Source organism: Sebastes umbrosus, chromosome 16 (assembly GCF_015220745.1).
Source record: "Sebastes umbrosus isolate fSebUmb1 chromosome 16, fSebUmb1.pri, whole genome shotgun sequence".
Taxonomy (NCBI): domain Eukaryota; kingdom Metazoa; phylum Chordata; class Actinopteri; order Perciformes; family Sebastidae; genus Sebastes; species Sebastes umbrosus.
Genome location: NC_051284.1, coordinates 27,336,695 through 27,360,887, shown reverse-complemented (window position 1 = coordinate 27,360,887; position 24,193 = coordinate 27,336,695). Strand labels below are relative to the sequence as shown.

Genomic DNA, 24,193 nt, shown 5'->3' with positions numbered 1-24,193 from the left:
GACAGACTAAACTAAGATGGTAAACATGCTTAGCATCAGCATGTTAGCATTTGTTAGTTAGTTTAAAGTACGGACTCAAAGATCCCCTAGCATTTCTATAGACTCTTATTCAGAATTTAAGAGTCTTAAAACAGAAGCTCATAATCCATAAAAGGACAAACTGAACAAAGAAGTGCTTTAACAAAAAATGCCAAAGAAATGAAAAGCATTTTTTTCTCCATGTCTTTTCAGTTGTCATCTGATGAAAAATATTAATTTAGGTTGTATGACAGGACAGTCTAAAACTTGTTTTAATCTGTCAAATTAAATGATGCAGTTGTGACTTAACTTGTAATTACAGCGTACAGAAGCTTGACTGGCCAATTTATTATTTAAAAAAAAGTGAGCAGCCGTAATCAATGTTTATATTTTGCAAATGCCAAATCAGCTGAATTGAGTTGTCATTCACTCCAACCCTTAATTTTCCAGCCGCAAATTATGTTTCAACATTAATAATGACAGACTTATATCTGAGGGGCTTAATGTCGCATGCTGCCTAAAAAATAAATGGATTTCCATTTCTTTAGTGTCATCCTCCGTTATACAAAACATCCTCAAACTGACAGCTCTGAAACGGGGTGAATGAGAACCGTCCTCCAAGGTCAAGGTCACGGTTTGGGCTGATTTAGGCTCAGAGGCCCTTCTTATTGTCAGCAAGCATCTTCATTTGAAATTCACACAACATAAAGTCAGGTTTGACTGGCAGCATGAGCGGGGCACGTGGGGGTTGTAATATCCACAGGAGCGGAGCGAAGATGGATGGATAGGTTTTCTTACTGCACATTGATTTCCACATTTGGGTGATTAAGTTTATTATTTGGCCCGTGGCTACATTAGCATGTGATTATGCCGGGTATCCTACGGAGGGGAGCATATTTAACTTCTGAGAACAAAGGAGGATCACGGTGGTCACCTGAGTCTCTGGATGCAGGAAGGAAAACAACATGGAGGCGTTCGGCCCGGTTGCTTTGGCCCTGGATTGTGTTTAGCTCTGCGATTCCTCTCAGTCTGCCTCCTTCCCTCTTTTCTCTGGTTTCCCCTTTTCTTTCCGTCCCCTTGCAAACATTTCTCCCCGACTCTTTTGTTTGCCAAGATCCAGGTTACCATGGCTACCAACTGGCGCTTTATGAGCACCTCATCCCTCATCTAAATATTCCTAGTTATCTATGGTAATGAAATGCACACACCATTATCTGGCTTAATGAAATACACTCCATTGTCTATGATTAGAGGGAGAAAGCTTTATTTCTCAGTCGTCTTGTGTTCCCTGGCTGCGATAACATTGGCTCTGTGGGCTCTTTCAGACTCCTCTCTGAGCCCTGGACAATAAAGAAACGACGTCCAGTTGCTGTGAGCAGCCCTGCTATGCAGCTTATGTGCTACAGTGGCTGTTTGATTGCACTAATTGGCCTGTCTGCACTCTCTTTGCCTCGTGACAAACTCGCTGCTGCTGCTGTGAATTCTGCTTCCAAACTAATGCAGCCCATTAAAAAAAAAAAATAGACACATTATGACAATAAAATCTTTACATATTCCCCGTTTTGAAAAGACTACAACATAACAGGCTGCGGAAGAGCCGCATTGGGAAAAGCAAGCACAAGCAGAAATAGAACATCTCTATCTAACAGTATCTGAATTAAAGCCTCTTTTTGTGTGTGAGGAAGAAAACTCCTCCTCGATGTACAGCACAACTCATCTGTGCTGGAGTTTTCCATCTTTGAAATCCTTTGAAATATCAAGAGCATCATAAAACAGATATACTGTAAACATTTGCATCTGATATCGCTTGTTCCCCCTCAGTGATAAAAAAAGAAAAGAAAATAACAGCGAGTGCGTACTTCTGTAAGAGCGCATCTGCGTGAGTGTGCCGGCGTCTATTTCCAATTCAGGCCGGGGTAATATCTGCAGATTGGGTGGTTAAGTCACTCTGCATTTCATGAGCCAGTCCTGTCACTAACAGTTATCTCCTCACTGCCCTCTGAGGAGTTGTCTAGGTGAAATGATTCTCTGAAGCTCTGAATAATGCATGAAATTACGTAATGCAAATGGAGTCTTTATTTCCCCTGCCTCTTGCAGACGCAGACGCCGGGGCCGCTGTATTAGAACAGCAAAGGAGAAACAGTGGGAGTCCCCAGAGTAAAGGAACTACAGCGGGGAGCGAAAAGGTCAATGATAAAACCCGGGGCTTCTCCTCACATGCAGCTTTATCAAGTATGAGTTGGAGTTATTGCAGAGCCGAGCGGGACATTATTCACAGGGCTATCATGGGAGGCTTATTGTGTGGAGGCAGTGAAATATTCATTAAGCAACAGCCTGGCTGGTTTCCACGCTGCCTGCCTGTAAACAGAAGCCCAATCAAATATAAATAATAACACAGAGAGGAGAGCGGCGCTGAATTTTCCAGATCAAGAAATGACACTTGCCTTATATGCACCAAATTAGGCTACACTAAACTGTTGTCAAGTCCCTGCTTCAACAAGTAGATGAGCCTTCCCACCATCTCTCCCCCTCTCTCTCTCTCTCCGTGTAGTGGGTAGACCTGAATGGCATTAATTGCCCCCTAAGATGACGGGCAGATGAAAGTGAGGTGGTGGTTTGCTGTGGGACATGGGGGCCGGTTACAAAGAGAGGCTGAGGACGGCTGGCAGGTCTCACAGACTTCAAAAGCAGATAAAGGGCCTTTTTACACAAAGGATCCTCTTTTATTTTTTTTTGCTTAATCTTCAGATTCAGGGGTTTATTCGTGCCAGCCTCCTCGCCTTTGTCCACTTTGTGTCAGGTTTTAACGCCAGAGGATTAAATTGCTGTTGCGGAAATCATTGTTTGTGTTTTCTTCCAACCCGCTGCCTTCTATTGTCCGGTGACATAATCGACCGCTCTCTAACAATATGAGAGGTTCATCTCTTTCCTTTTGGTGAGAAATGAACAGCGGATTGATCTGGTCACCTTGTTTGTCTGAGGAAACAGTGGCACAATATGTTGTTTTGTTTAGGCAGAGTGCTCTTAACTCTTTAAGTAGCTTTTATTTAAAAAAAAAAAATGAGGACAAGGAGGTCTTACTTGGAGGAGCCTCTGAGCAGAGAGAGAAAACACTGAGCTGCCATTGAATATAACAAATGTGAGGTTGTTTTTCCTTTTCTCTGCAAACAAAGGAGGTCTGACCGGAGAAAATCAGAACACATTGGTCCAGAGGAATATATCAAACATATTCGGGATTGGGAAAAACACAAAGAAAAACCTTGGAAAAAGCATTTTTTTCCGTCTCTGTCAGGTCCTCTAAAATCTGCCCGGTCTATCCACCCGGACCTTCACCTACAGCCCAGATTCCTGTCATTCTCCAGTGAAGGTATTGGTCTCCAGCCCTCCATCTGCCCATGAATAGGACCAGTCACATTTGTGATAGCATTTAATGAAAAATCCGCCCGGGCTTTGGAGGGGAGGGAGGGGGATGAAGGGTGGATACGGAGGGAGGGTTGGGATGGGGGGGGGGGTTTGCAGAGGAGTGCTCAACAAAGAGTGCCTTTCACTGGAGTGGAAAGCCTAGATTGCTCCCTCTCTCCCTCCCCGCTCCCTCCTCGCTCTCTCATTTTGTCTTTTTTGATTCAACATCAAAAATGTGCCAAATGACTGGGCAGAAACCCCCAGAGGTCTTCAATGGGTGTGTGTGTGTGGAAAGTGTCACACAAAGGGACAGGTGTCTTGCGGTTTAAGGTGGCAGCGGTGAGGAGGAGGACACAAAGGTAAAAGCAAACAATCGGTGAGGCTTCACTGAGAAAGATGTGGACCTCAACGTGTTCCTCCTCTAATGTTCCGTGGAAGAATCTGGATTTCTGCATGACGTAATCATAATCAAAATAATATTATACCTGTATCAATATCCCTAAAACTATAAAGGATAAGGCTGGCGTTATTATTTAATTTTCTCATTGTCAACAAATCCCATGTTAAGAACAAAAACAACGTGTTAATCCGTCTCTCGATTCTTTCTGACTTCCCTTCCATGTATGCGGCTCACATCCCAAAGACCATTGGTTCTTAATGAAGATATAAATCTTTAAAAACAGGTCACAAATATCTAGATTTATTTTTTTTACAAGGTTAAATAATGTCCCTAAGCAGCAGGGCACTGTAGTTTTTTAGCAAACGCTACTCAAATAGAAGTAAATACCGTATTCATTGGGGACTATTTTCATCTGCAGATTAATACACATCTGGTGCTCTAGTGAAACGTATCCTCATACAACGGTTCATATGATATCTTACAAAAAGTTATTCCTTATTTTTTTACGTTTTCCTACTAATGTCCAGCAACACGCGTCAATTTCCTGCACATTACATGCATAAATTCTTTTCAAAATAAACCTCCGTCTTCACAGGAAACAACTTGGTTAGGTCTAGGAAAAGGTCGTGGTTTGGGTTCAAATAACTCCGGAAGTGGCGTAACTTAAGTACGGACTTTACGTGACAAATAAATCAATGCTGACTTCTAGTTTCACACAGGATATGAACGCTGGTCTCCTGGGTGAAAGTCCGGTGTTTTTCTGACCCACCCATCCACCCCGACCTCGTCCCTATGCTGCGTCTGTCGCTCTTTATACTTCCTGGTTCACGATTACGTGGATTACATATGAATTGATTTTGTAGGATATATACAAATTACAGTGTCTTACTTTTCGTAGTATAGCTACTGGAAATAAGTCAAAATTCATGTTCATGGTAATGAAGGAACATGTCACCCAGTGCAACCGTGTTGCTCACTGATTTAATAGTTGTTGGATAAGAATGGGGCTCTATGGCACAAAGGGAATAAGATATATCAGGCTTTGATAAACACACAATAGTTGTTATATAAAAAACGTAGAATTTCGTCAGACGTATCTTTTAAAACAGTTTTTCTCCCCTTATTTACCTGGAAAGAAGGAAAAATGCATAAAACAATATAAATATTACAGTAGTGAATGTAGTTTAAAATGGTGTAGTTCTTATAACATCCATGTTTTTTATGTATCTGCACATAATGTATGTTCAGTAAAACTGTCCGCCTGCATCCATAATGTTCACTCCTGTTTCTTTTCATCTGAATGAATGATGTGTGTATGTGCGTGTTTATGTTCCCACACAGAGACTGCAGGGTGAGAGGGAGGATAATGGCATTGACCCCCTTTGTTGTCCTCCCTGATAAATGGAAGTTTAAAGGTTGAATCTCAGGAGCGGTTCATGGTTGGTTTGGGGGATTTCATGGGATTTGTTGACAATAATTTATGTCCTACAGAACTCATTTTAAATTTGGCTCTCTGTTATACCTTAATACGTCTGTAGCCTACCTGACGACGAGCCAACTCGGGCTCGAAACATACCTTTTGCTAATATTATATATTAGAAAATTTAAAGGGAGTATTCAACAGTGTTGCAAGTCCTTGGCAGACATAATTCTGTTTTTTTGGACTCCGCACCTAGACAAGCAACCCTTTCTCCTACAAAATGACGTTCCCATACAACTAAACTGCATTCTCAAATACGTTTCGAGGGAAATGTATTTTCTCCTGGATTACAGTCACACTTTTAAACAGTTTTAAACATGTGGTTAACATTGTAAATTGAAGCAAAACAAAACAAAAAACGCAACAAAACTACTTAGTTAGGTTTAGTAAAAAACAAAATCATAGTTTGGCTTAAAATTACCACGAAATTTATACAAAACAACAAAAACACACAAAACTACAAAAGCATGATTAAAATAAGTGAACATTGAGTTTTAGTTTCAAACGGGACACAGACAGTGGCCTCCTGAAGTCCTGTGTTTGTTGACCCATCCACCACCCCGCGGACTATCATTACAAACATATTTGTGATAAAAACAAACGAAATCTGCGAAAAAAACACGTTTCCTTCCTTCATTGTATGGTAATTTTTAGGAGATGGCTGAGACAAGAGAGATGTGTGTGTTCATCACACTGATTTGTTGACATTAAAATAGACTTACCCTTTAAAGATCTTGTCTGCTAACATGCAGTCGTTCCGAGCTTTATAATTAACCCAAATAGACCTGGTTCTTGGCTTCCAGGAATTTTTTTTATGTGAAAAAAGAGACCAGAAAAATCTGCACCCTTTAATTTTTTTTCCTATGCATGCATTAGTGTGTCTGCAACACTTGAATGATGACAGTGTCAGGGACGTCTTCCAGCTTCTCTCTCCTTTGTTTACGCAACCCAACAGGTGCGAAACAAACCAGAGAAAAGCTTTCTTCCCTCCTCTGACATCAGATAACAGACCTCACTCATTCCTCATTTCCGACAGACAGGTCTTAAATGTCTTCAGCATACTTTACCATCATTACAATCTCTGCTTTTTTGTTTTTTTTATCAAGTAAAGCAAACAGCAGCACGGTCTTGTTTGCTTTTGTTCTCCTTGAAGGAGGTCAACCAGACTAAAACTATCTCATTTACTGCTGCAGCCTTTAAGCGCCGGGTTTATCTCCATTCAAATTACAAACAACAAACCGCTAAGGGCACGTTTTGCTAATAGGACAGCACATATTGATTCCCTTCTTTGCTCATATCTAAAATGTTAATCAATACCCCGAGAGCTCGTGGCTGGCCTTTAGAGGAATGTGCAACAGCGAGCTGATCAAGAGTCTTCACAGTTTCCCTAGACGCTAGTGTTTTTTAATCTGTTGAATGGATGACTGACTGACTGGATGGTCTTCTGGGGAACTACACAGCTGAAGGGTTTTGTTGTAAAAAGAAAAAGAAAATATTTCTCTTACAAGATGACCCATAGCAGAAAAAAAATAGAGCATTTATATTTCCAAGATAAGGTTTTAGTAAACAAGTAAACAACTAACAGTTTGAATCTATATGGAAAGGCTTCGGTCTTAAACCACAATTTTGCACTCAACCGTGAAAATGAGAGTCGTGACCCTTAACACACATTCTGGTACACTTCCTCCTACAGTGGGTGAACAAACTGCTCTTTGTCTTTTTCTACAGTGGATATCTCCCTGTTTATCTTTCTTACTATATTACCAGGACCTTTCTCTGCCCCTGTATGTGCAGTATAACTTAAAGCTGAATGCAAACAATGGTACACCAAAAAGGAAAATACACCAATGACGCATAACTAAGTACATTTTTCCTTTATGCCATTTTTTTTTTTTTTTAAATCATAACCGTCTTACTGACTGAATCTTTTAGAGATGCTGAATAATAAACGTTAAATGTTAAAAGAAATGCTTTATTATTCTCAGAATGGTAATCTTCTTTTCCCAAGGAATTATATAATAATGTGAACCGGGTTATTATTACACTTTCAACTAAATCTACCAGCAGCCGAGCTTGTATTGTACTCCATTGCTTTACTGTATTAATAATAATAATAATAATAATAATATAAAAATAGGTGCAATTAACAATTGTTTTCATTCATTATAATTATTCGGTCTGTAAAACGTCTCAAAATAGTGAAAAAAGCAAACATCAAAATTTTCCAGTTGACAGTTAAATTACACGTTTTGTCTGATCAACAGTTGAAAACCCAAATATTAAGATATATAAAGATATTAAGACTAAGATGAGCAAATATTCTCATTTGCAAAACTGAAGTTATTTTTTTTTTTTTTCGGCATTAAAACAAGAGCCTACATCTAAGCTAGCCGCTCATTGAGGCTGTTACTTTGAGCTAAATGCTAACATCAACATGCTAACATGCTGATGTTTAACGGGTACAATGTTGAACATGTTCACATTCTTAATTTAGTGTGTTAGCATGCTAATTAGTACTAAACAGTCAGTAACCTACGGGACTGAAAGTGAGGCCAATGCTGAAGTGCCATAAACGGTCATTCTTTCTAATAGCCAGCAGGGGGCGACTCCTCTGGTTGCAAAAAGAAGTCTGATTGTATAGAAGTCTATGAGAAAATGAGTCTACTTCTCACTTGATTTATTACCTCAGTAAACATTGTAAACATGAGTTTATGGTCTCAATCGCTAGTTTCAAGTCTTCTTCAATACAGCATGATGTTCATTTAGTATATTATGGTCCCATTTAGAGTCAAATAGACCATAAAGCAGGGGATGCTTTAGGGCGTGGCTACCTCGTGATTGACAGGTCGCTACCACGGCGTTGTCCAGTCTGGGAGTTGTCCGTGTTTTATGTTTTATGTGTCTTATATTTTTAACCCTTTTACAGTGTGTTTTCAGTTCAGTACTTAGCTCCACCCTCTTGTGTCACCTCTGGTTGCAAAAAACAAGATGGCAATGGCCAAAATGCCAAACTCGAGGCTTCAAAACGCCAGTCCACAAACCAATGGCTGATGTCCCGGTCACTTGCTATATACACTACAGTCTATGATACAAAACAACGTACAGCTGAGGCTGATGGAAATGTCAATAGTTTTGTAGTAGTTTTTAATTTTCGTCATAAATCAAAGTATTGGACAAATTAAAATTTTGACCAGATGATGGCGCTAGATGAAAAGTCAGAGGATCACCATAGTTATTTATGTCTGTACCAAATTTCATCGCAATCCAACAATAGTTGTTGAGACTTTTAAAAAACACAAACGTTAATCTCATGATGGCGCTAGAGGTCAAGTCAGTAAGATTCATTATCAATCAAACAACAAATCAGTTAATCAAATATCATTATTGTTGCTGATTAATTGCTTGACGTTCAGCTAAAGGAGTAATATATGTATTGATTTAGCTCTAAATGTAAACATTTCAGCTATCAAAGCTGTCCATGTTTTCAGTAGGAAACCCTGGGTGATGAAGTTATCCCCGCTGCCGAGATACAGATGGTCTGCTTCTGCTTGTTGCTCCTGAAAATCATCCATCTTGTAATCTGTCCATTAATGGCAATCATGAACGGCAGGTGAACAGTAGGCTCCAGTAACTGTGCAACATCGACAGCTGGATAGTGTAAATGTTTGAAGGGGGGGAGGCGGCATGGGGATGTTTACTTGTTTGTGCACGGGAGGCTGCTGCACAACTGGAGCCAAATCTTCCTGGACACAATTACCAAAACGCTCGCGGTTCGGTTACCAGGACAAAAAAAAGAAAGAAACGAGGCTTCTTTTGTGGTGCAACTGGGACGCTTGTACAGTAGGAGGGGGGTAAACAAGAGTGTAAGGGGGAAGATTTGCCCCTGCGTGGAAGCCACTGAGGAGCCCACGGTCCATGTGCACGTCTGAATGATGATTAACTGTAATTACCTAAGCAGTACCTGGCCTGCATGCCAGGAGGCAGCCCAAGATTAATGGGGCTCTGCTGAAAACGGAACAAAAGCTCACATTTCCGAGGTAATGAATCGCTCTGGTACTAAGGCGTCTTCACATGGTGCGCCCGGGCCCCCAGGGAGGTTCATTACAACGGGAGGAATAGATGGATCCTCTGCAGCATTTTCAAGCAGGGAAACCAAGCGGGCGAGCAGGAGGAAGTCTTAAATCGTCCCAGACATCCTGGTTGCTACACGGCCTCTAGAACCAGAAAAGAGATAAACAGCCTCCTCAGTGCTTCTTAAATGGGTGGTAAACACTACAGAGCAAACCGCCTTGTTTGCCTTGACTCAAACTAAAGGTGTTTAAACAATAAAGCTCGGTGGCGCAAACCACTTCGGTAATGAAGATAAATTTGACTACAATGATCGGCGGTGAGTTATATTTCCTCGTCCATTCATAAACACCAAAGACTTGAACTGAGCTCACATGCCACTCAGCATTATCTGTATTAAAGGAAGCAGGTTTCATTTGTACAGGAAGCACGCAGTTTGGTAAAAGCCTGGAGGGCAAGGTTTTATTACAAGTGTCTCCTGTTATAAATTACAGTGCGAGGAATAACCCGTAGATTAATGGAGACATTATTTAGTCCGGTGTTGTGCAGGTCAATCTATGTTTTTTTGAAAAATGAGGGACACAGAACGTCACCGGACAATGTGTGAAAGAGGCCCGAGTGAGATTTAGCATTAAGAGCTCTGCAGGAATGAACAGCAATGATGTATGGAAGTGGGCATCAATTATTGGAAGTCAAACTCCTTGAGGCAACAATGAGAGGATTTACGGGCCGTGACATTTTTCATGCCCTTGAACATGTTACCTCCAGATATGTGAGTCGATAGCGAGATGAAATACAACCTGACTGCAGGTTTTAATGATTACAACGCACACAGGCCACATTTTTCTTGCCCCATTAAGTCACGTAAATACTTGAAGGAAACACAAGTTGAGGCATGCCCAGCTCTGCATCACAGTGTGTGCAGCGCTGCCTCGAGAAAGCCAAAGGCCATTTTTTTGTTTACAAGCCTCTAATCATGTTAATGACACTTTGCTCCCATATAGGACATTTCTCAATCGATCACGGAGACAAAGACCAAAATAAAGTGACAACGCTTAGGATTTGTGCCTGTGCACGTCTGAAGGAGATAAAAGAGATGTGAGATTCAACCTTTAAACTGCCATTTATCAGGGAAGACGACAAAGGGAGTCAATGCCATTATCCTCCCTGTCAGCCTACAGTCTCTGTCGGGGGAACATAAACGTGCACATATACACATAAAAACCTGCGCTCTTTAATAATTTATTCAGACGTAAGGAAACAGAAGTGTACATTATGGATGCAGACAGTTTTATTGAACACTGAAAAATGAAAACAAGGATGTTACAAGGATCATACCAGTGTTTTTATGTGTTAACCCGTTAGCTACACCTATTGTAATCATATTACTGCTGATCATTGTTTAAACCATTCTTTAGTGGTTTAGATTTTTAAAATGTTAGTTAATGTTCACAGTTTTACAGGATAAGTCTGGTGATATTTTATATTTTTTCATTTTGTCAACAAATCCCATGAAAAGACGAAGAATTATTGTGTCTGCATCCAAAGCCTGAAATATCTTATTCCTCTGTGCCATTGAGCTCCATTGTTGTCAAAATCTATTACAAAACACATTAAAGAGTCACACAGTTGCACTGGATGACAAGTTATCTTATTATAAGAGAGTACTGCACTGATTTAAAATTGCACTCTGTAACAGTCAGCTTCATGACAGACAGTTTGAAAAAAATAATAATAATAAAAATCAGAAACCTGGAGCCTACATTACCCATAATGCAACTTGATCGAGGATTCTGGTGTGTTATGCCAGTGGGCAACTCCGGGGTCTGAAAAGTGAAGCCAATGCAGAAGTGCCTTAAACTGTCATTCTTTCTAATAGCCAGCAGGGGGCGACTCCTCTGGTTGCAAAAAGAAGTCTGATTGTATAGAAGTCTCTGAGAAAATGAGCCTACTTCTCACTTGATTTATTACCTCAGTAAACATTGTAAACATGAGTTTATGGTTTCAATCACTAGTTTCAAGTCTTCTTCAATACAGCATGATGTTCATTTAGTAAATTATCGTCCCATTTAGAGTCAAATAGACCACAAAGCAGGGGATGTTTTGGGGCGTGGCTGCTACCATGGCGTTGTCCGGTCTGTTGTCCGTGTTTTCGTCTTACAACTTTAACCCTTTCACAGTGTGTTTTCAGTTCATGAAAGTTAATTATAAGCTTTTTGGAAGCCTAAAAATGTCTTATTTAACGTTTGGTTGTAGCTCCACCCTCTCGTGTCACTTTTGGTTGCAAAAAAACAAGAAGGCGACGGCCAAAATGCTCAACTCGAGGCTTCAAAATGGTAGTCAACAAACCAATTGGTGACGTCAGGGTGACTACGTCCACTTCTTATATACAGTCTATGAGTACTCCCTAAAACCTGTTAACAGACTTTGATGTGTAAAAGACGAACATGGGCACTGTTTATTTGGACTCAGACACAAACACACCGTCCTTCTGCTGTAAATATTCACCAAATGTGTATTAATCCACAGCTGAAAATAGTCCCCTACATTATTTACATTATTTACTGCTATTTGATAAGTGTTTGCTGAAAACTACAGTGCCCAACTGATTTAGGAAATGACTGGGTCTTTTTTAAATGACAGTGTAACATAAAGATTTACATATTTTGTAAGAACAAATAGGGCTTAGGGCTCATTGCCATAGACAGGATAGAGAAGTAGAAAGTTGCTGAGAGACGGATTAATGCTTTGCTAGTTTGGGCCTTTTCATGGGATTTGTTGACAATGAGAAAAAAGGCATCCCTTGAGTCTCTACAAGTTGAGTTTTTGATCATACATTAACATAAAAACTTGTGTATTGGTACAGCAGTATGAAAGAGTGAGGACTTATTGATCTCCTGTAGGTCTTTCTTTCTCTAAGTGTTTAACAGCAGATCATCAGAGATGAGTTATTCAAGGGGAGACAAAAGACTTTTCTCCCGCTCCTTTCTAAGCGATAGCTACTCCACAACCAGGAAAAGACGGCGCGGACAAAAGACTAGACATTAATTTATCTTCTCTATATGACCCTGATGCAAATGAGGAAAATGAAAGCAAGCAATCAATTCCCTAATTGGGTTTGCGCTATTTTAACTTGTTAAGGGGGCCTCTGTCTAGATTAAAGGGAAGGTCAATTTCTCATTGTGACAATTACTGTATTCATTTCACAGTGCAACAAAAGGGATCCAGCAAACGGTTGAAAAGAGACTGCAGGGAACCAGATGCCTCCCCATTGTGTGAGTCTACCATCATATCATCTTGTTGATCTCAGTTTCATCGCACTCAGTACAATCAGCAGACAAGAATTTGGTTTAGTAAAGAATACTATGGGTCGGTAACTTAATAAATTATTGATCATCTTGGCATTTTTACAAGACATTTTTGACAGAATATCCAGTAGTAACAAAACAAAATCTTGCTTCTTTAAATGTTTTATTATGTCAAGAAAAAATGAAAGCGAATGAGAAGTGGCAAAGGTGTCTTTCCATATATTATATTAAAACTTTATGCTAACTCTTGGTAATATAAACACGTCTTAAAGCCCCTGAAAACTTGAGTAGGTCTCTATAACTAAATATTCCTTTATAAATAAATTAAAGTTAAAGTTTTGAGGGGGAAAAATCACCCTTAGAGGAGTAAGTTATAATTAATATTTAGCCATTAGATGCCATTTATCCATTTTTTCCAACTTGATCGTTGGCTCACAAGCCTTGTTAGAAGTGGGAACCAAACATCAGATATGTTCCACAGAGACAAACAAAACATTCATTTTGGACCTGCCAAACTTTTTTAAATGATTAATTCACAGTCATAATATTTCCTTTCTATTTCTAAAAGCTCTGTGGAAGTATTTCTAAATATTCGTCTACTTAAAAATATTACCATTATAACCTTTAAGTATTATTTTTGTAAGATTTGAACACTCAAAAACACAGCTAATCTTCTTGTGATCACATTTGATTAACAGCATTAGGTAACAACCTTACAACCGTCATCAGATTTAGATTTAAATCTTGCTAAATCTTGACCTGCCCACTTTAAACTTCTGTGAAGAGCACACACAAATCAGTGTTGTGAAATGAACTAAAACTGTTCTAACTTTGGCAGAAACATTGCGTGCTCATGTAGGACCACATCACTCATAACGAGAAGCCGATTGAATAAATACATTTTCTGGCCTTTAAACTGCAAAGAAAACTGATATGTTTGAAGTGTCATTCCTTTAAAAGTGAACGAGCAAACAGCAGCGGCCCTGCTGGGAAGGTTATGAAGTTCGAGCCGAGCGGCTGCAAAGCTGCAGTGGAGCGTTTATTTTGGCTTCCTGAGAAACAAATCAGACAGTTGATATACAGCGTGAGTCAGCTACTCCCTCATGTCACATCAATAGTTTATTTACCAGCGGGGAGAAACCACAGAATTAGAATAAAAATTAGATTATATATCCCTGCGCTAAAAGCAATGCACTCAATTACTCCAACTCAAAACTTCTCTAGAGGGGGAGCGAGGAGGATTTTTTGCTGCATAGCCATATATCACAAAGCAAGGAGTGGGAGAGCAACGTGTCATGTCTGCTGGTTAATTTCTGTTACTGTGTTTACTTGTTCTCTTTTTTCCTCCTGTTGGGAGGGAGAGAAATCTGTTGAAAGCTCTCCAAACCGTGCAGTCTTTTAACAAAATGCACTTAATCTTCCTGGTGTTTGCTTTAGTTAAGTAAGGGATTGGCTTTGTCCGGGGCCCGGGAGTGGCGGGGATGTTGATGAACGCTAACCTCTTATCAGTCTTTATCTGCATTTGAACAGGTTTTCCAAGCGGACCAATAAGATTAAACATAGACCCATTTTGAAAGTTTGTAATGTCCCAGTGCTTTCTATGGGTTCAACCAGAGTTCATGTTATTAGTATTACAGGCCTTTCATGCTCTCAAATCTCACACAGATCAGAAGGGCTTTGTGAGGTATGCCACCATCAGCCAATTAATGCCCACGAGTACAGCTGCTCTGCCTGTAAGGTCAAGACTAAGCACTTTTCACAGCTTAATGCCTCAACTTTTTTTTTTTTTAACCTCGTTTTTTTTTTTTAGGTAATTACTCAGCTCTTTGGGAACATTTTGTAACTCACACCCCAAACATTGCATAACAGGAGTCACAAAAGTGACCTTGAAATGCTCAAACCTGCTGGGCTTTAGGGGGAGAGGGATCTACACAAATCCCACCCACATTAACAGGAGAGGAGACACAGTCAGGGAGATTGAAGGGAGGCATTTTAGGCTTAGAAGAACCTCGCTTTAGATAAAATCTCAGGGACAATAGTTACTTTTCAGGCGTTTAACTGGCACTTTACTCTAACTCAGGCCGACCTGAGACGAGGGGCTTCTCGCTCAAGGACACTGCAACAGGATACGCAGCTGGTGCAGGGATTAATCTGGTGATGGTTTTAGTGGTGGGACAGCGACAAACCACTGGGCCTCTCATCTCCAAGTCATGGTTTCCTCTGACCTCATAGTGATGTCCCAAATTACATTGAGATACATGCTGAGGCTTGAATAATCCAGCTCACAAATCATGCTTTAGCTTTATGCAGCTTATCATGAGGCTGACTTTATTATTCTTTGTAGGGAGTCATATCCAGGCCCATCTATACTGTTCCACCTACACCAAGTCTTTGGTCTTGTACTGTGTATATTAACGTATAGCAAGACATAAACACTCTTGAAGTTGAGGCTTTAATTCCCTCTGGGCTGACCCATGATAAACTGCAGCCAGTGCTACTAAAAGGCACTTATTTGTATGACAGTTTGCACTAAACTGATCCTCCAACACACATGGCATTACAAAACAATTAAACATAATATACATAGCTACTGACTCAACAACCCACACATTAGACAAACGCAATGCCCCAGCAATCAAATTACAGAGCAGTTTCACAAAATTAAACATGGCACATTTAATGTGTCGATAGCATAACTACTCATCAATCACAGCCTTTAAAATGAAAGCAGAATAGTTTTTAGCCCCAAAGTTGAGGGATAAAGGTAACAGCGCCACCTAGTGGTGACTGAACAGAAAGAAATCAACAGAGAAATCTGTTAATCTTTTTTTAAAAACAAAGTTAAGCAACAAAGTAAAAATCAAGTATTCTAACACAATCTTTAAACAGATTCGATAATTGCAAATAATCCCTGACAAAATCCTATTGCAAAGGAATGCTCAAAGCACGATGCACATTAATTATTACTATAATGCAGTAGTATAATGTAGTTTGATTTGTCCTTTGTATTCGTACAACAATGGTGGGCCATCATGGTGCAAACATTTCCAAAAATGCAACATAATCTAAACACAAAGTAGTCTTGTTTTTTTTTGCAGCCAAAATATCGCAAGAACCGAAACAGAGGCGACTAAAAGCAGCCTAGTCTGGCACCACCACTGTGTCAAACGTCAAAGGGAACAACGCATGCTTGTCGTTTTTGATTTTCTACATAAAATTCCCCAGTCTACTGGTGAATTTGTCCTTGTCAATGTTCTTGTTCTCTGGGACGTGTCTGAAGGTGCAGTCCTGCCTCGTGCAGCCGGTCGTCCTCCAGAAAAAGCACTCCTTCTTGTACAGGCTGCAAACAACGGGAAAAACAATTTCAATTCTAGGGATGCATGTTAAAGTTTGCAGAGGGGGGTTAAATGCTTTAAAGCAGTGGTTCTCAACAAGGGGTCCTCGAGGGAGTTCCAGGAGGTCCCCAGAAAATGGGCTAACAGTTTATTTTCACTATTTAATTCACTATAGAAGTGACTATTCTGATCATAGGTTTCACTTTCTCCACGGTTATCTCCTCAACTGTAGTTGCCAACTATATAATTTTAGTCTTAATCACATTTTACAACCAAAATCTTTTCGGATGGAGGTCCCTGAAGCGAAATCTTACCAAATGGGGGTCCGTGATCTAATGTGTATCAATCTAGGGGTACTTAGGGACACGAAATATGTTGAGAACCACGGCTTTAAAGCATAATCATTGTGTCATTGTTAAGATCAGGAGGCCTGAGATGACAGGGTTCCTTTTCACCTCTAAATACTGGTAACTAATTAGCAAAATAACTAATATGAACAAAGACAATCTAATACTTATTTTTTTATACTTTGTATGAGAAACCGTTAATGAATCCTATTCTTCATATAAAAGAAGAAAAATCCTACTTACATGCACTGTTTTTTAAAGTTGTAAAACAATATACGACTGACAATAATCTATATTTCTTCCATCTCATTACACTTGAAGAAAAGTAAAATCTAAACTTAAGAGCAAAAAGGGAGAATAATAGCATGTTCTTACCCGAGGCGTGGAAAGGGGTCAGAGGCGGCCGATCTGGACATACCGAGTCCATTGTGGAATTTATTGGGATATCGCACAGCGAGTGGAGCGCCCTCTACCACCATTCCCTGAGGAAGAAACAGACATTTAGAGCGGGTGGGTAGGCAGTATATTTTAGGCATCATTGGGGGGAAAAAAAAAATCCATAATAACCTTTCAGCATATTGTAATTCAAGTGTCCTGAGAGATAACTAGACTTCTGCACCTCCTCATGGCTCTGTTTTCAGGCTTTAAGAAATCTAGCTCGTGACGGGAGATTTTGGCCAATCACATTTCAGAGAGAGCGCGTTCCTATTGGCTGTTCTAGAAATACAAATGCGTGTCCCTTCAGTGAAAGACTGCAGGAAAAGTTACTATTCCAGCATTATACTCAATGGCTATACCCGTGAGTAAGCCTCGCCGCTACTGTAGCTACAGCAGCAGCTCAAGAAAGCATCATTTTCTCTCGATCTCTGCGCTTCGCTGATATTGTAGCTTGCTAGAGCCTCAAATCACAGTGTGTCATCTCAGAGGGCTTTACAGGCCCAAGAGTTTGTAAAAGAAAACAGGATGGTAATTCTCATAGAATTGCAGCTATATAACTATTAACTACTTTTGTTTTTTTCCTTAAAACTGCCTACCCTGGGGAACCACTTGAATTACAATATGCTTAAAGATTTTTTGCCTAACAACGCCAAAATAAATTGCCTCCCCCAGCTTTAACATCTTTGGCCCAACAGAGCTTTTACCGGAGAGCCACACAGCTTCGAAAAGAAAATGAGGAACAACTGATAAGATTTATGTCAGAGTTGATCTGTGTGATGGGAAAATAATGCCACAGTTTTAGAGAAGCAGACAGTCTTTAAAGCATGAATAACTTTACAGAGTTACAGAGCTGCGGCTGTCAGTCACTGCTTTAATAACACACAATCAAAAATACGTTTCCCTAAATCTCCAATTTCCTGCTCTACTTAGAAAATTCTGCAACCTGCCAAGTTTTTAATCTAGACACCCTAAAATATTTTCTGATTTACTTCTAAACTTTGCACTTCTTACAGGAACATTTTACATTTGTGTTTTTAATGTAAATCATTGTGTCTTTGAGAACCCACCAGCTGAAGATTTAGGTCATTGTTAGAGTAATAAACACTTTGCTGCTGATAGTGGTGGATAGACAACATGCTTTTTAACCAGGTCATCCACAAGAAATATCACTATGCATCATGACATAAGCTTGTTCTACTATTCCAACAGCTGTAAGTGGCTCAAGATTGTCAAATCAGCTATTTACCTGAGCAAATAATATGTAAATATCACTCAAAGTAAACAGATACATACATTAATACACTGGATGGCTCGGTCACAGTCTTCTTTTCTGGTGTAGTTCACAAAGGCACACTGTTGTTCCAGCAGCATCTTGATGCTGTAGACCGTCCCGGCTCTGAGAGAGAGAAAAAGGGAGAGAGTTGTAAGCAGCACATGAGCTGAAACCTTTGTCATCCCTGCGGGGCAATTTGCTTCGCAGCCTTGAGTCAATAAGAGCAAATAAAGCAATAAATAGATAACAAGCTCAGAGTCGACACATTTGAGCCTTCTGGTCAAATTCCAAGAACACAGCAGCAATATTTCAGTTTATGCATAATACATTTTTTTATTTTCAAATCAAATGCTAAAATGTGAGTAGTGTTCTCAAAAATATCAAAGTATTGATACATATCAATACTGACTATTTGTATACTCATAATGTAATACTCATTTTCCGCGGTATCAATACACAGATACAAGCTGCACTTTCTGCTCTCTCTTCTCTCTGACAGCGAGTTGACCCACGCACACACACCGCCATTTATCTTTTAATAAAAACCTAAACATTTGATGCCCTCAATGTTGTGTCAGTTTCCCCCACCCCGTGGTATAAAAAAATGGTATCGAATATTGGCATTTGTCAAGGTATTGTATCTACGTTAGAAATTCCAGTATCGTGACGACACTAAATGTGAGCAAACAATCCAGAAACTCATGCTGCATGAGTAAATTTAAAATTTAATGCTTTATTACTTTTATTCTGCATACTCAAAACTAGAGCTGCAACGATTAGTCGATTAGTTGTCAACTATCAAATTAATGGCAAACTCTTTTGATAATCTATTAATCGTTTTGGGTAATTTTTTTGAGAAAAAAAGTCAAACTTCTCTGATTCCAGCTTCTTAAATGTGAATATTTTCTGATTTCTTTACTTCTCTATGACAGTTAACTGAATATCATTGAGTTGTGGACGAAATAAGACATCTGAGGACGTCATCTTTGGTTTTGGGGAAACACTGATCCACATTTTTCTCCATTTTCTGACATTTTATAGACCAAATAACGAATCGATCAACTGATTTTTAATTTAATTAGTCCTGAAATCCTCAAACATGGTTGGAGGCGTGAAGGAGATCAGACTGTGGTACTTTACCTGCTGAAGAGCTCGTGAAGTGTTGAGTAGGTGACAGCAGGAGCCAAGGATCCAACCCAAACAGAGATAATGTCCCTTTACAGAAAACACAAGAGATAAAACAACTATTTAAAATGATGCTGCACTCTGGGTACAATACAGCCAACTATCCTTTAATGATTAACCCTTTACCCAGATCTGTGAACACTCCACAACAACATGCAATCATGCACCACACTTCCTGTATAATACTTCCTGTTTTCAAAAGATGAACTAACGAACAGTTGTTGTACATCTTTGCATATTTCAGCTTTTCCAGGATCCAAAGTGAGACACAGTTTACACACATATATACAACGAGCATTAGGGTAGCGGTTCCCAACCTGAGGATGAGGCATGATAACTCTTTAAAAACCTGCTATACAAATCATTTCTGAAAAATTGTTAAATAGTGGATAACAGTCGTACCTTCAGGCCTCTAAAACTTTAAAAAAAAGGCAACAATCTGATGCAACCTGTGGTGAGGGTACACAATAGACAGTGACTAAGTTTACAGGCACAAATATATTTCGTTTTTTTTGCCTGTTTTCATGGCTAATGAACGTGAATATTCCACTAATATTACCATTTACATGCAGCTGTGCATATTCCGATTAACGTAACCGGTGGCAGACTTGTTCGACCGTGCGAACACAGCCTCCCTCTTTCATTCCTTCAACCACCTTCTTGAAAAGGTCGGCGTTGTGATATTTGTGCATATCCAAGTCTTTCATAATGTTTAAAAGTCGGTGTGTTTCTCCTTCTGATCAGAAATATGGGCTTTACTTTTGGGCATGCTTCTCTGGAATATTAGTGTGCATGTAAACGTAGTTAATGCGTCACTTTAAAAGGATCACAAGCCAAAAAAAAGGGTTGGGAACCATTGTCTTAGGTAACGTTTTTCATTTTTAAAATACATGTAAAAAAAAAAATACACATTAATGATACGCAGTCTTACGGTTTCAAAGAATTCTTCGAATGAGGCGTCGGGGACTGAGATTTCGATCGGCTGAGGCCAAAAGCATCTAACTCTTTGACCTGCTGCGTTCTAGGACGACTAGTTTGTCGGACAATCCACTCTCCCTCGTCGTCGTCTTCCTCCTGCACCACTGGTTGGTCTGCAATGTCCCAACTGGCACAGGCATCTGAAGAGAGCCAGTGAGACAATTTAAATACCAGAACATCACTGAAGATACAGGGCCTCTTTCAAACTCTGAGGAACACTGAGTGACGTTTACCTCCAGGACCCGGATTGCATTCATCACCAAACAGAGCTTCAACCGCTTCCTCTAACGTGGCGTGTGTTTTCAAGGCCTCGGAGCTCTGTGCCCAGCTGAATCCCATTTCCTAAAATGGACGTACAAAGACACCCTCGTGACCTGACATGATACCAGCATACACAGACATTTAAGTCATGGAGGACTGATATACAGACTTTGTCTATTAGCATCTACAATGTAAACCAAAACTAGCAGATAAAAAGCATCTAATACCCTTCAATTAAGCTCTAAGTAAACAAATTGTGCGTTAGAAATATGAACTGAAACTACAGAGTGAAATAAACTGAGCAAAGGAACGGGCTATTTTCATTTTCATTGGACGTTCTCAGTCTCTTTGGTGAGTGACTGTCTTTTTTTAGCCATAAGCTTCTCTTACCATAAGGTGCAATGTCTGTGCTCGTTTCAGCTCTTGCGTGGCTTCAGTGCTCGAACTTTCCAGCTGCAACACCTCCTTATAGATCAGCGAGGCCTCGTAGTATCTCTGGAGGAGAAATGAAGGAGAAATCAGCAATCAGTAAGGGTTTAAAAATCTTAAATAAAGCAATGAAAGCACATTAACTCTTAGTTAAGCATTGGGGAAGTAACATTGTAGAGTAGTGGTTCCCAACCTATTTTCCTTGAAGCCCACTCTGCTTGTATTTAAGAAAACATGAGGTGCTTTTTTGAAAATATCAAGCCAGTTGCAACATGAAGGGATACTATACATGAAAAGAAAACAGGAAGGGTCACAGTGTAAGCGAGGTTAACTGGATACAGGAGCAGTGACTTACCTTGAGCCCACAGAGAGCTTTCCCTTTCCTAAATAAACCTTTTATCCAGTTTGGCTCCATGGAAAGCGCTAGATCAGCATCCCCGAGAGCGTTTTCATACTGCTGCAGTCTTTCAAAACACAGGGACCGATTTCCAAATAACCTGAAACACAGAGTAAACGTAAGTCTCGCTCATTAATAGTCACTGCTTCTGTTTGGTTACATGAAGTCGGAAGTCAATTTAAGTCCATGTTCTTACTTAAATTCCTTTGGGTTGTATTTAATGGCGTCAGTAAAGCATTTCACAGCCATCTCGTACTGTCCGGAGGCAGCCAAACGATTTCCAATACCTGGAAGGAAGAGCAAGGATAGTTGTGCTTGCTTCAGTACTTTCACATGTTTGTTTTTGTCAAAGTCTCAATGTAAAATATTATTTACCAGCAAGCTCTCTGCTTCTTTTTGACAACTCTTCAGCAGCGGAGTCCATTGTTTTCTGTTAAAGTTAGAGTTAACACATTAGTCTGTGAAGCATGCCGAGCCCTACAGGAAACGCTAAATTTGCATGTAGGTTTCTGTTGAACACCGAGTTGTTATGATTTTAAGGCCCAAACACTTATTTTTTTGACCACATAAATTAAAAGGTGCATTCACAAATATAATTGAAAAGTTGTTTCTAGGCTGATAATTTTAAATATTGTTGTATTTTAGTTTTTGTCATCGTCTGATGTGACTCAAGTGTGGGAAAAATATCTGTCAATCAATTTGGGAGTCATTATTTGGATAAGATTATACCTAAAAGAAATACTTTTCAATGTTCTCACCTCTTTATTGGGTTCAGGTTTCTCTTCCTTCTTCTTTTGTACTTCGGGTTTCTCCACAATTTTTGGCTTTTCCTCCTTGGACGGCTGAACCTCCTGTAATTTAGTTTTTTTCTTTTTTCTTTCTCTCGCAGGCCTCTGATTAGACGTCTCCTCGGGCACCGATTTTGCCGTAGAAGCAAATGAATTATTTAAATTCAAATCCTGCTGAAGATAATGAAACACAAGGTGGTGGTTTGAAGGTAAGCTTGGATCGAACTAATAATCAGACTTTAGATTGACGTATAAATTCTTTTTACGACTAATTTGTTGCCTGCACTCGTGTAAAAAAGTAAATTTAAAGACAACAAACAATGTGACAAACAGAAATGTAAAACTCTCCACAAACCTTTTGCTCCCCATCTTCTGTTTTATTCATCTCCGCAAGACTTTCTACTTCTTTATTATTACCACTGCTCTCATCACATCCAGCCGCCTCATTTCCATTTTCTGTTTTACCAGATTCGGGAGAATCATTTGCGTCTGCATTACTTTCAATAACAGGACTTTCTTCCTGATTTTCTGAGGAGTCTGACTTCCCTTGTTCTTCCTCCTAGAATGACGAAAAGAGAAGAAGAACATGAGTAATCAGCAAGGCTTTGAAAAGGCCTTACCGTCTGGTTTTATTTCCAGACTCTAACACTTGTGTGTATGTGTTGTAATTCACAGCAATATGAGTAAAACAAGGCTTACAGGTAAAATGTCTTTAACTGCATTCTCCTTTTCTAATCTTTTCTTTTCTTTTTTACGCTGCAACAGAAAGAAGAAAAGTGTTGTGAGCCACATCAACATTAACAATGTTAAATCCTAGTAATTAAAAATAATTCGGACACTTACCAATTTCTTACGCTTGTTCTTCTCAGTTTTGTCCTTACGCCGTTCCTCTTCTTCTATCAATTCTTTTGCATGTTTATCAGCCTCCTGAAAAAAAAAATATCTCAGTATTGAGCCGATGTTCAGGAAATACATGCTGCCTGGGAATGATATTTAATGAAATGTAGGAAACAAATCCCCTGTGAAAGGGGATGGATAAAAAAGTGGACTTTTAGGTTTCACTTTCATAGAAGTGAAACAGAAGTGTATTACCTCATCAGTGAGCTGTTTTATTCGTGGATGTGGTTCTAAATGCTTGTGAGCAGCATTTTGTGGATAAAAGTGATCATCATCTTCTTCATCGTCGTCATCATCGTCGTCGTCGTAATATAGGTCGTCCTCCAATTCTCCTTCAAAGGTCCTTAAAAAATCTAAACCTGACAGATGAAGACAAATACAAAAAAGGTGCCATTTTCTCATTTAATCATCTGAACCTCAAACGATTTTAAAACTGAGTTTCTCCACATATGATCACACAAAAGCACCACTTTAAATCTTGTGTTTACCAGAGATGTGCTCATACGTTTCTTTGCATCAAATGCTCAGGGCTCCGGACTAACTTTTCCACTGGTAGTAAACTTTCTCAGTCATTTTCACCAGCACATGATTTATTCACAAATTTTTTTTGGTACAGCATCGAGGGCACCAATAATAATGATCACCATTCACTCGAATGAATGCGACTGTGTGAACTGGCACACTCACAAAAAATTGTCGCAGTCTGTAACCCTGTAAGGCCTCCCATAACCCTTTGCAAACAGCTAAAAAAAACCAGATGAACAGTTAAACATTAAACAGGATGCAATCTGCGGTTCAGTGACACAGGAATAAAATGATAGCCTTCCACACCCTCAGAATTGGCCTCTGCAGGATTCCTGTTCTGCTGTTGACTCATAACAACATGTAGAAATGAAGGTGGTGTCTAATTATCTAGTAAAGATATTGTAGTGCTACCAGAACAAGATGAGAAGGGTGAAGAGGGACAACTGGGATAAAGCCTAATCTATAACCAGCATATACATCTTATGTTACCTAAACTGTTTTGTTTTTTTTAATTTGTAATGAGCTATTTGGTGGAAGACTTGCACTACGATAGAGATCACAAAACTAAGCAGATACATCCTGACCTCTTTTGTATAACAAGACCAGGAGATTCCTCTAAAAACACGGTAAATATTTGTTACCTGGCGACATCTCAAGGAAGTAA

At 39.6% G+C, this 24,193-nt stretch overlaps 2 protein-coding genes across 7 annotated transcripts in view; one reads left to right on the top strand and one right to left on the bottom strand.

Moving 5' to 3' along the window:
- alms1 (ALMS1 centrosome and basal body associated protein) overlaps positions 1 to 24,193 on the top strand; it is a 71,294-nt gene that overhangs the window by 27,976 nt on the left and 19,125 nt on the right. For 2 of the 5 annotated variants that reach the window (XM_037796724.1, XM_037796723.1), the window contains exons 1-2: positions 12,612 to 12,643; positions 22,209 to 22,316. In XM_037796724.1, the coding sequence (XP_037652652.1) occupies positions 22,257 to 22,316 (60 nt within the window). In that variant the 5' untranslated portion in view covers positions 12,612 to 12,643; positions 22,209 to 22,256. Of the gene's footprint in view, positions 1 to 3,310; positions 3,386 to 12,577; positions 12,644 to 22,208; positions 22,317 to 24,193 lie in introns of those variants that run through there. The other 3 variants (XM_037796728.1, XM_037796727.1, XM_037796726.1) reach the window with 2 other exon arrangements.
- si:dkey-33c12.4 (uncharacterized protein LOC560112 homolog) overlaps positions 13,774 to 24,193 on the bottom strand; it is a 12,120-nt gene continuing 1,700 nt past the window's right edge. The window contains exons 4-18 of one of the 2 annotated variants that reach the window (XM_037796740.1): positions 23,200 to 23,363; positions 22,951 to 23,034; positions 22,807 to 22,863; positions 22,463 to 22,666; positions 22,078 to 22,281; positions 21,695 to 21,749; positions 21,516 to 21,606; positions 21,278 to 21,419; positions 20,884 to 20,988; positions 20,466 to 20,574; positions 20,186 to 20,372; positions 19,210 to 19,284; positions 18,090 to 18,192; positions 16,734 to 16,840; positions 13,774 to 16,016 (exon numbers count right to left, since the gene is read on the bottom strand). In XM_037796740.1, the coding sequence (XP_037652668.1) occupies positions 15,884 to 16,016; positions 16,734 to 16,840; positions 18,090 to 18,192; positions 19,210 to 19,284; positions 20,186 to 20,372; positions 20,466 to 20,574; positions 20,884 to 20,988; positions 21,278 to 21,419; positions 21,516 to 21,606; positions 21,695 to 21,749; positions 22,078 to 22,281; positions 22,463 to 22,666; positions 22,807 to 22,863; positions 22,951 to 23,034; positions 23,200 to 23,363 (1,820 nt within the window). In that variant the 3' untranslated portion in view covers positions 13,774 to 15,883. The remainder of the gene's footprint in view (positions 16,017 to 16,733; positions 16,841 to 18,089; positions 18,193 to 19,209; positions 19,285 to 20,185; positions 20,373 to 20,465; positions 20,575 to 20,883; positions 20,989 to 21,277; positions 21,420 to 21,515; positions 21,607 to 21,694; positions 21,750 to 22,077; positions 22,282 to 22,462; positions 22,667 to 22,806; positions 22,864 to 22,950; positions 23,035 to 23,199; positions 23,364 to 24,193) is intronic. The other variant, XM_037796741.1, reaches the window with a different exon arrangement.